Raw genomic sequence first — 12,430 nt, 5'->3', positions numbered from 1 at the left:
CCCTGGTGGTCGGCAGCTGTTCCTTTATGACGTGTCCACCTTCATCTTCGTATTTGACCTTTATCTTCGTATTTGATGTTCTGTCCTCAATACTAGAGTCCTCTAGGTGGCATTGTACGTGTAGTTTTGCTAGTATAGCATGTGGCAGTAGATCCAAGATATACATGAATATTGTAGAGGTCAACACTGACCATAGAACGGTTGAATAGTTCCAAAATGGAGGTGAGAATATCAGGAGAGGTATTGTTAGATTTTTTATTTTTAGGTACTGTCTCTTAAATAAGGTCAAGGCAATGAATTTATTTGTGCTCTGCTCGTATAGATTGGCCACGTAATGTCATATATTATTTCTAGGTTTCTGTTGCGTTCATTGTGTAGGATACATATCGTGGTATCTTCTGACCAACTCTAATCTTCTAATGTTTCACGAAAGTTTAGTGTGTGGTTGTTCAGATGTCTTTTTAGGATTTTTTAAGTTTTAAGATTTTTTTTATTTAAATAGATTAAAAACATCAACAAAAATTTTCTTTAAAAAAATGTTGAAAAAAAAAAAATCAATTCAAACCGCTGACCCTGCGTTTGTGCTGCCGATGCACTAGGCATCGGACGTACAGCCTTCACAGTGTAATACAGACCCGGCATCTGCTGTAATAGAGAGGCGGATGCCGGGGAGTGTAGACGCCGGCACAGGTGAAGCCAGCAGCGGCAGGACCAATGCTGCTATTCCGCTTCTCCGACCCCCCCCCCCCCCCCTCCGGAATAGCAGCATCGCTCCTGACACTGCTGGCTTCACCTGTGCTGGCGTCTACACTCCCCGGCATCTGCCTCTCTATTACAGCAGATGCCGGATCTGTATTGGTGGCCCCCCCCCCCCCAAGTGTAAACTACCCCCCTCCAGGCTCGCTCCCGTGCACTTAGCCCCTCCTCCCTCCCACCTCAGAGCAGGCAGATACATCACTTGACTTATGACCAGATAAGTCAAGGGATGTGTGAAAAAAAAAAAAGAATAAAGTGAGATAGTGGACAAACAAAGCAGTTTTGCTGAAGCAATGTATTTAGGAAAAGTCTTACATTCACATTAACAAGCAGTATAGATGGGATCCTTGTGATGGGACAACTCCTTTAAGAAAGGCTATTCTCCTACCTTTAGATGTCTTCTGTGCGCCGCCGTTCCGTAGAAACCTCGGTTTTCGTCGGTATGCAAATGAGTTCTCTCGCAGCACTGGGGGCGGGCCCCCTGCAGTCAAACAGCACTGGGGGCGTCCCCAATGCGGCGAGAGAACTCTCCTGCGCCGCCTCCATCTTCTTAAGGAATGTCTTCTTCACGCGTGTTCTTCCAACGCAGGCAGTCAAACTTCTAGTGCTGTTTGAGTGCTGGGACCCGCCCCCAGTGCTGTGAGAGAACTCATTTGCATACTGATGAAAACCAGGATTTCTACTGAACGGCGGCACGGAGAAGACATCTAAAGGTAGGAGACGAATTGCCTTTCTTAACGCTATTCTTACGTGTGATTGAGAAAAAAATGTGTTTTAATGATGGGATCCCTTACGAATGTGATCGATTACAAATGAGAAAATGATCATATGCAGCTTCATTGCTAGACATAGTTACACAGTAATTAATTTGGAACGATTAAAAATATTTCAGTATATGTAGGGTTGGACAGAATTTGGTCAAATCTTTGCAGGTAGCCAGTGCAACTTTTCCAATTCTATTGTGGCCTGTAAGCAAGTAATTGTGATCTATCTCCATGAAAAAAGAAAATCTTAGGCACCCAAAGAAAATTCTTTGCTACGTTGTCTTCCTCGCTTCTTGGAATTTAGATTCTTAATGCAGTCTAATAATATACAGTATATGAAATATAATACAAAAATGGTAATCTTAATGTGGTTTCTGCAGACATGTCTTCTGTATAGCTCAGCCTGTTATGTCTGAGAGTGAACCTTAGATATTTTCTGTTTCTCGGGGATCAGGATGACCCTATCTTGTCTTTTGATTTTAGACAGTGTCAGAATGCCTCCAGATCTCTTATGCAGTTTGTAGAATTGCCATGTACACGGTAAGGCTGCAGCCCGCTTGTGTCCGTGGTCATGCACCATCGTATTTCCCACCACCACCCATCGAGCAAGCATGCACGCTCTTGTATCTAGTGGCTGTGGTTGTTCCTTTTTGTCAGACTGCTGTGTTTCATTCGTGGGTGGTTGTTATGCACATTAAGGATGGTGATAATGCTCAAAAAAAAAAAAAAAAAAATCGCTAGTCAATATAAAGTCATTAGTCATCACATGGTTAAATATTTGGCCCTTAGTTTTGTTTCTCCCCTTCAAACTTAAGTAACCTCCTACCTTCAAAATGTACCTTGAGTCTTCCTTTAGAAGTTCTGCACTGATGCTCCACCAATTCCCACGGCCCTCTTCTAGCTCACACCCTGGTGTAGTAGGACCGCCTTCGTCACCAGGGGCAGCGTCTCAGATTTGCCAAGCACACTGGGTTTAGGTTACTCTGCAAAACCTTGGGCCATCATAAAGAAGACCTTTCACCAGTTCCACCAACTTGAGATTTCTGGATCCTTAATAGGAGCCTTATTCACTGATTCCAGCGCAGTTGGAATTTTTTTCTCTTTCCCACGCCGTTACTGAGCAATCTGTGGAGGTAGTTTTGGTGTCTTTGGCGGTGATAAGTAAGGGGGTGTGATTCTGAGCCCTGGCTCTGCTCACCTCTGCTTGGAGCTCACGCTCACTTGCTGCTCCTACCACCCTCTTAGTTTTGGTGTCGAATGTGATAACTAGACTCTCTAACATCACTGATCGCTCAGAAACGGTGGGGGCTAGAGAGATTCCAACTGTTCTGGAATTGGTGGAACAGAGCTTGAGATGGTGGAGGGTCGTGAAAGGTAGTCTTTAAGTTACGGAAGAGGGGCTCAGGATTTGGTGGATCCTCATCACAAAACTTCAACAGGAGGGTACTGGGTATGTTTACTTTGCTTTCGACAACTACTGGCAATCTTTTATGTCAAACTGGAAATCTGTGGGATTTTTTTGAGCATTTTAAAGCTGACATCCTTAAATTTAAGTTTAATTTTTCATAAGCCATATTGCCGGCAAATGTAAAATCCTTTTTCACTGTGTCTCCATTACTTTATTTTCACACTGGAGCATAGCCAAAACATTGCTACCCTATGTGGAAACCATCAGTAAGCAGGATTGCTGCTGCCGGACTTATTATAGTTGTTCTATTCAATATATGGCTTTTGTGAGTTTTCCTCAGTGGTCAGATGTTAGCATGTATGTCCATGGAATCATTTGAGACCTATGGATTGGCATGGCCCTACATATTTTTGTGCTGCAGAATGTCACCTCGATTTCTATTGATGCTAAATCACCTAACAAAATTTGAGGCCACATTAAAAATTAAAAGGCTTTACGCTCCCCTATGGGCTGCATTGCACATGTATGTGTAGTTGTTCAGTGGAGTACAGCATGACTTGAGTGCGCATGCGCCAGAGCTCGGGCACATGTGCAGTGAAGCCCGGGTGTATGTTTCAAGCTTCTCTGTACAGGCATCGGGAGCACCAGAGAGGAGTCTGATAAGTCTTATCAGACTCCTCTCTAGGCAAGTATAAAGTGTTATTTTTTTTTTTTTTTTTTTTAATGTGGTCGCATATACCTTATACCAGGGCTATTTGGGGCAATAATCCCCCAGTCCATGAAGACCTATAGGTTAATAGTGTCCTAAATCGCCCTAAAAGGTTTCCCTTAATTGTGATTTCGATGTAGATCATAATCGCCCAGCCCTACCAAGTCTCCTAACGGTTAGCTTCTTTGACTGACAGCTATTCCCCTCAACCCCACTATACACATGTATGCTCCATTCAGCCAAGTGTGCATGTATTTTCTGTAGAAAGACAGGAAAGAAGCCACTGCTAGACTTATCTGGTGTTGGTTTATCACCCCTGAGAACAAAAGTACCTGGCTTGTTAAAGGGGTTTACCCAGGATATACCTTAGGCCATCATTACAGTATATGGGTCCGTGTGCTTTAACTGCACAGCGCTTGCAGTTGCGATGATATTCCATTTGGAGGGGTCCTCCTTCCGGACGGGAGGCAAGCGCTAATGTGAATAGTATTGCAGCATCCCTCCTGCAGAACCAGCGTTGATTGGCTGAATCCTATACAGTGTACAGCATTCGGCCAATCAGTGCTGGTTCTGCAGGAGGCTCGTTTTTGACGAGGCGGAGTCTAAGATCGGACAACACTGTAGACTGCTTTAATTTTGTGGACTTCATTGTGGTCCGATCTTAGACTCCTCCTCATCACAGACGAGCCTCCGGCAGAACCAGCGTTGGTTGGCTGAATTCTGTACACTGTATAGCATTCGGCCAATCAATGCTGGTTCTGAATCGAATCTTTACTGCGAATCTCTAATAATTGATAATATATCCATATATCAGCGAGGGCCCTGATCGTTCGGGTGAGCGCTGTGGCCTCGTCACTGCTTACCAAGCACAGCATTGCATGTTTGCATAGTGACTGCTTGGTGTTGCAGATCACCGCCATTCCCTTGAATGTGACTGTGCTGCGATCAGGCCACGTGACCACTGAACATGACATCACATGGCTTGTGAAGTGGAAGAAGCGCCCAGGGAGCATCTGCCACTTTAAACAGCTGATCTGTAGGGGAAAAGGTGTCGGGTCCCTGCGCTGATCTTCATTTGATGATGTATCCTAAGAATGGGTCATGAATCAAGTTAACAAGTCCCTGAAAACCCCTTTTAAACAGGTTATCTGGGGACTAATAAAGGTTACAAGAACATTATCTGCACTGGTTAAACTTTATTAGTAATGTACAACCTAGTCCTCCGGAGCTCCATTTATTATTTTTGTGGCGGCCTGTTTCTTTAGTCTCGCCACGTCTGTGACGTCACCGAATCCCCACAGACTCGGGCTGCCACTCCATTGTGTACAATGGATTTGGTCATGTGAGGCCAGACCGGAAAGAGGGTTTCAGCCTCCGCAAAAGTAAGTCCAATGTGATCAACCCTTCTTTCCATTGACATCTGCGATGTGGAAGACTTGGGTAATCCCCATATGTAGTAGATGGTTATTTTGTTGTGTTAAAATTTTGCAGAGTTTGCAGAAACTAAAGGGGTTGCCCATCGTTATATTATTAATGGCCTATCCTAGTAGATTAGCAGAGAATTAGCCATCTTGTAGCGGCTGCAGTGTAACAAAATGCTCACGGCCGGACACTTTCCAAACCCATTCAAATGAATGGGTTTAAAACATGACTGCAGGTTTCCGTCTCCTGTCCAGTTTCGGGCAGGAAACCTGCATAACAGAGGCCGGGGGCCAGATGTGAACCCGGCCTCAGAGATATTTATTCTCTTCGGAGCCAAAGACAATCTTATTAAATTTTAGGTTTAATGTACACGAAAAAGTACAGTGCTTAAAGGGATTCTACCATTAAAAATCTTTTTTCTGTGGCTAACACGTCGGAATAGCCTTTAGAAAGGCTATTCGTCTCCTACCTTTAGATGGGATCTCCGCCGCGCCATTCCTTAGTAATACCGTTTTTTAGCGGTATGTAAATTAGTTCTTTGGCAGCGATGGGGGTGGGCCCCAGCGCTGAAAATGCGATGAGGGCGTCCCCACTGCTGCCTGAGAACAGGATCCTGCGCCGCCTCTATCTTCTGCTGGATCCTCCCCTTCTTTCTTCGGCGGCTTCACCTCTGTCGGCTCTGACACTAGTAGAGCCAACTGCGCATGCACGGCCATAGCTCCTAGGCCGCAATTGCGCGCATGCGCAGTCAGCTCTACTAGTGTCTCAGTGGCAGAGCCAACTGCGCAGGCGTCAGAAGAAAGACGAAGAAGGAAAGGGAGGATCCAGCAGAAGACAGAGGCGGCACAGGATCCTGTTCTCGGGCAGCGGTGGGGACGCCCTCATCGCATTTTTAGCGTTGGGGTCCGCCCCCATTGCTGCCAGAGAACTAATTTACGTACCGGTAAAAACCGGTATTACTAAGGAACGGCGCGGTGGAGATCCCATCTAAAGGTAAGAGACGAATAGCCTTTCTAAAGGCTATTCCGATGTGTTAGCCACAGAAAAAAAGATTTTTAATGGTAGAATCCCTTTAACAATCAAAAGATGTAATAAAAAAGACGTCTGCAGGTAAACAATGTCAAATAAAAAGGAATAGCCTACACACCTGTCCTTGTGTCTGGCTGAGAGCGCAGCACAGATGACACATGCTAGATGTGACTCGTAAGGGAGCCTTCATATGGAGTAAACGCGTGTGTATTTTTGCAAAATACACGTGTAAAAATAAGACTCCCATTGACTTCAATGACAATTTTACAGGTGTATTTTTACACGTGTAAAAAATATCACTGAAGTCAATGGGAGTCTTATTTTAAACGTGTATTTTGCAAAAATACACACGCGTTTACTCCGTGTGAAGGCTCCCTAAGAATCTGACCTCGAAAATCATCTGCGTCATCCATTATCAAAGAATTCTCAGCTCCACTCACTTCCTGTGATGTTCCCATCTGTGATGTCATATGTGATGATATCTGAGCCTTTAGCCTGACCTCCGGAGTTGAAATGTCTGCCTCGTACATACTGATTTGCTTATTAGATTGACCACAATTGAATTAGCACCTGGAAATGAGTTGTAGATTGCAGTCACCATACACATTACGCTAGGTTCACGCTACTGTTTACTCATCTCCGTCCTGGATTCCACTTAAATCGACGCAGAGAAGCAAGCAAGACTTTTTTCTTTGCCAATTTCAGTATAAAATCGGCGGACCCAGTTAGGGCTAGTTCACACAGAGTTTTTTGGCAGCAGATTTTGACGCGGAATCCGCCTGCCATAACGTCTCCCATTGACTTCATAGGGAGCCGCTCACTTCTTTTTTTTTTTTTCTGCTAGCTAGCGGAAAAATGAAGTGAGATGCCCTATCTTGCTGCGGATTCCACAGCTGAGTCAGCCATGGCGTTTGCGGCTCGAGACACACTCCTGTTTAGACCCATTCATTTGGGCCTAATCCGGAGAGGAATGCTGCGACGGGATGCCGGTGCACTGCATCGGCATTCCGTCGTGGCTAGCTGTGCGGTATGATCACACGCGGAATCCAATTTCCAACTACATACCCTTATAGTCTATGAGGTCCGAGGGTTTCTGTGGGTCACCGCTTTTTAAGGCTGACAGGGTTAAAACATAACTAGACTCGTCTAATAACACAATATAATATAATATATCCTCATTATAGTCATACTCAGTAGAGTTGAGTCGTTTTTTATATCTGCCTGCTATTTTAATAGTCCATGCGTCCGTTGTTCTGATCCTCTGATGGACCAGTACAGCGTACACCCAGACGGATATGTGAACGTCCATTAAGTACTGTAACGGCTCAATGTTGCATATCATTTGTAAAAATAAATGATATTGTAAACTCTAAACGTAACCTTCAAAATACTCACTTTTTGTGTTTTTTTTTACTTTTTTTTGTTTTTTTTTTCTTTCCCAAACCCCTTGACTAGAAGAAAATCATCTGTAGTAACTCTAGGAATTATTTTATGGGGAAACGGCCCCTTTACAATTGGCATTTATCCTCCTTTTGTGACGTTGGGCCTCATTTCTCAGGCCGGTATACTGTTCGAGTGTTGTCACCCCCACCCCCACCCGTGTGTTTTTGATAATATTGTGTTGTGCATTTCCCCTCTTTTATGCAGGTGTGTCCTGTCTTGGCTCCGTGTCAGAGCAAGAGAATGCATGGAAAGAAATAGAAGTAAAAAATTAATAGATCGCAATTTGTAGATCTAAACCTGTTCGGTTTATGTTCAGTACAAAACAAGCGGGGCCGTGCCATATGCCTTGTGGGAATTGTTGTGAAAGTTTAATGCAGCATAAAGAAAGTACATATGAATCATAAACTCTGTTAAAGTATAACACGAGGCTCCGTTCGCCGTCCCTTACGCCCTCGCTCCCGTTCTTTGTACCGCAGTACTATCCGTAGGTTGGAGAAAGCTTGCCATACAGACTGGGAAGGAGTCAGAGTGGTTATTATGGGGCCCTTTACCAAGCATAGATGTAATACAGTTGACCTTTTGGGGTTTTATTTGCCATTAAATTGTACAAAAACTTTTTTTTTTTCTTATAATGAAACCAAATGATTGCGGTGGGCCTGGCTTTGCAAATGGCGGAACAAAAATTTTGGGTAGTGATAAATTTCTGTACTAACCCTCAATATGGAAATCGGGTCCTAAGCAGGAGAACCTACTCCATGATATCCATATTTTCTAATAGGTCATATAGTGAAGGGCCTTCTAGTTATACTGCTTCCAATGCATGGGCCTTTGTTCCCAAATGGCTAGTCCATTTATTTTTAAAAATGTAAAAATATAGATTGTGTGTATTGTTTACATCTACGTTGAAGTCATTTGCAGAAACTGCCAAAAAACGGCAGAGTAAAAAGTCCCAATGGACAGCCATTATAGGCAATCTGTGCAGCTGCTAAAGCAAAGAATCCAGAAAGGATCCATAATCCTATCCTTCCTACTAATCCTATGTGAAAGTTTGTGTGTTTGTTACTCAATCACACAAAAATGGCTGAACGGATTTGGATGAAATTTGGCACATAGTTTGTAACCTCGATTAACACATAGGCTACTTTTTATCCCGGTAAATGACATGGTTTTATGACTGTTATAAATTTATGTTCATATACTATATTAAACTGCTCTTGGCAGCATGCTGATAAAGCCAACACGTAGACGAAGTCGTGGGCAGAGGCTAGTTTGATAATAAAGCATATTACAAAATTTATTAATGACACAAATACTGCCAGGAAATCAAAAGTTGTCCAAAATTTTAGTTACACTTTAATTAAAAATGTGTGCTTTCTACCTGAAAAATCTCTCTAAAGTTTCTGTCACCAGTTGTCTTCCTTTCAGCTAATTTGATGTTCACCCTTCTGTTACTAAGGAATTCTGTCCATAGATACTTTCCATTCTCTCTTGCTTATCTCAGTCAGTGTAGAGGATGGTCCTTTGATTCTCATCACAGCCGCACAGAGGCAAACTGTTGCTGTGTGAAAGACTGAGAATCCTGCAAATCTCACAATTTACAATGTTAGGCTAAGTTTGCATCTATGCTGGTGTTCAGTGTTTCTGGATCTCCTATATTATGATCACCTGGGCCTTTCTCATCTATCCGTTTGCAATGGTGTAGTTACCCCTGGCGGAATGGTAGAACAGTATCAGCTATGGATGGGGGAGGAGGGCAGCCTCCTTCTTACTGTACATGCCCACAGCCTCAGAAACCAGTGTAAAATATGCTGCAGCCATAATGTGATTATTAGCAGCAGAAAAACCTGATAGGACATATTTCAACGTTTCATGAAAACTCAGGTACCTTTTCAAAGAATATTGAGGGGCTTCTCGAAACTAATATCGAATCTCGAACATTTTACTGTTCGCTCATCTCTACTAGAGACCTGTTTTATTCTACTATTTTGCACTGTTGAAAAGTACTGCAGTTTTTTTGTATTTTTTTTTGGCTACGTTCATCACTTCTATATCAGTTTATAGATTTACACCTGCGTTCATCATTGACTTTATGGTGTAGAGATACAGAGAATAAAAATAATGACCCAACAACAATGGAAGTGAATGCCCCTTGCTTTTTCTGGTTCACATATTCGGCTCCCAGGAGACTACAGAACAGCATTGTTTGTTTTCTCTGGTACCTCCTTCCATTTTACTGGTTCGGTCTTATTTTGACAGCTTTATTTCCTTTTATCTCACTGTTTGTTGTTCTATGAACTCGGGAGACCTCATATACTTAACACTAGTACAGACAAAAACCTATCACCTAGGGAAACCAGCCGCTGAAAATGAGAAAATCCAAGAACTTTGGTGTCCGAGCAGTTCTACATGTTTTAGCTGACATGTTGTCAGCTGAAGGCCTCTTTCCAAATGTCCCTCAAAATACAGGCTTTGTTCAGGGGACCTTGACCTTTTTGCATAGACCATTTCCGCATCAGTTCGTCTTGCCTTGGGTTACGGGTTCTTCGGAGGACAAGGTATCTCACGTTCGCAACTATGTGTTCTTGTTTTTGATGGACAGTGCTCTTTGAGGCGACCACCCAAAATGACATTAAAAACTGGTCTTCGAGAGGAATGGTCTTCTCAAAGAAGGTGTTCCATAAGGAAAACTGAAAATTGATCACAAAAATTGTATTCTGGAAAAGTCTTCTTAAAGAGGTGGTCTTTTGGAGAGGTTTCCCCATAGTTGTTGAGGACCATTTATGGCGGTGGATTAAGGCCAGTTTCACGCCGACATTGATGTTGCAATCTTCCCTGAGAAAGGACTTGGAACGTTGAAACTCAACATGCCTGATCCTTTATTCCCCTATCATCTGTTGGCAGACAGTTGGGATGGCCCCACATTAACCAGTCTCTCCGATATTTGCAGATCTGGCCTACGTTTCCCTAATGTATATTAGGACTAGAGATGAGTGAACACTGTTCATATCAGCCGATCCGAACAGCACGCACCCATAGAAATGAATGGAAGCACCTGTGACGCTGACTTTGCCGGCGGCCGGCCTAATTAGGACCTTTAGTATTTAGACCTCCGTTTTAAATTGTTCTTGTCTTCGCAATCATTTAATTTATAAGGAATTTTTTTTCTCATGCAGAATTGCAATAGAAAACCTTTTATATAACTTGTTTTTTTAGTGTTTCAGTCTTGACGTAAGCACGTGTTGGTATTTTGTTGTGCCACATTACTTGAAGAATGCTTAGTAGCTTGGTGAGAATTGCAGGATATGAGAAGTGGGTACCTCCCAGCCTAAAATTCAATGGTAGTACGTGTAGTCAAACATACAATTCTGGGACAGGATACAGATCTTCATAAAGCCTGAGACTGTGCGCTGAGATGAAGGAACGCCTCTTCTGTGGGTGTATGGTGCTGTTTACATGGATATGGTCTAGGGACATCTATATTCTTCATCAATGTGAAGGCCATAAAATGTGGATGTGTGTATTAATATACTTGACGTATTGACGAGAAGGGCCGAGAAGTACAAGGCTACAATATTTCCTACCCTATGGGCATTTTCTCTTTGGAAATCGTTATATAGCAGGAAATAGAATTTCTTCTAAGCCCAGATACTGGCAAATGCCCATAAACTTAATATTCATATTCATAATAAATAAATCGGCGGAGACAAGACTTTGTGTCCGGCTAAAAAAAAAAACTTGTTTCCCTGCAGACAGGCAGCAGGCGGACACTGGTGATCACCTTTACAAACCCGTATAAGTGAATAGATTTTAAAGCTGATCGTCGGTTTTCCATCCCCTGTCCAGTTCCGCCAAGGCTGAGGACAGAAACCCGGCGGAATGCACACATCAGACACCGAGCGCAAGTGTAAACGAACCCATAGCTATTTTTCTCTAGAAAGGCATCTGGTCCTTTTTTGAAGCTGTCGGCTGTGACTGATGTGACCAGATCCTGGGTAGGCTATTCCACAGATTCACAGTCCTCGCAGAGAAGAGAGCGCTCCCATGTCTTTTGAGGGTATTTTACATGGAACAGCTTTTCTCCATTTTTCTTGTATGGGGCATTTATATATTTATATAGGTTTGTCAGTCCCCCTCCCTTAAAGAGGGCCTTTCACGTCCTCTGGCACTGTTGGTATTCTATACGGCTGAATTTAATCACGGTAGTTTCGGCACTAATATCCCTTGACCGACAGAGGGGCGGGTTATTGCTAGGTAATAAGGAAGTCCCCCTCTGGCAGTGCAAGGCTATGGAACAATACAGTTGGGGGGTGGGGGTGTTCCTCACAGCTCAGTGATGATGCTAGGATGTAAGGATCGCCTTTCTGAAAGTGGGGAGATAAGTGCCAAAATTAAGGGCGCTGATATCATTAGCACTGGGGTGATTTGCCCCCCTTACCCCCTACCAATAAAGCTGTGGCATATCAAATACATGTAACAAATGGCAGGCGGGCGGCTCTTGATCTTCAGCGCTGGAGTCTGACTAGGATCCTAGTGCTGTGCTGATATTTAAAGAATTATTCCCCTCCCTAACCAATAAAATAACTGTTGCTGGGTCATTGACCAGTTTTCTTAAGGCCCAAGCAACCAATCACTGGGCTAGAGGGACAATCTTCTGTGTAACCCATATCTCATTGGATAATTCTTAGCCAATCAAAACTTTGTCACTAAGCAATAGAATTTACTCAGTGATGAAGAAACTGCTTCATTTCCCTCCAAAAGATTTTACCTCAGGAAAGCACCAAGGAATAATAGTAATATCATTGGTCTCCTTCCTGAGGGTCTAGGCTCCCACAATCTCTCTTCTTAACTTTCGGGCCCCTTCTCAGTTTTGTGGCCCACTGTTGAATCTTTTTCCAACTC

At 43.3% G+C, this 12,430-nt stretch overlaps 1 protein-coding gene across 2 annotated transcripts in view; it reads left to right on the top strand.

The window, feature by feature from the left end:
* ARL15 (ARF like GTPase 15) overlaps positions 1-12,430 on the top strand; it is a 191,306-nt gene that overhangs the window by 11,569 nt on the left and 167,307 nt on the right. Inside the window, exon 2 of one of the 2 annotated variants that reach the window (XM_075269521.1) lies at positions 2,004-2,060. The exons of the other annotated variant lie outside the window; for it this stretch is intronic. Coding sequence (XP_075125622.1) covers positions 2,004-2,060 — 57 coding nt within the window. The remainder of the gene's footprint in view (positions 1-2,003; positions 2,061-12,430) is intronic. 2 annotated transcript variants of the gene reach the window in all.

Source organism: Leptodactylus fuscus, chromosome 1, assembly GCF_031893055.1.
Source record: "Leptodactylus fuscus isolate aLepFus1 chromosome 1, aLepFus1.hap2, whole genome shotgun sequence".
NCBI lineage: Eukaryota > Metazoa > Chordata > Amphibia > Anura > Leptodactylidae > Leptodactylus > Leptodactylus fuscus.
This window is presented reverse-complemented; position numbering and strand designations above follow the sequence as displayed.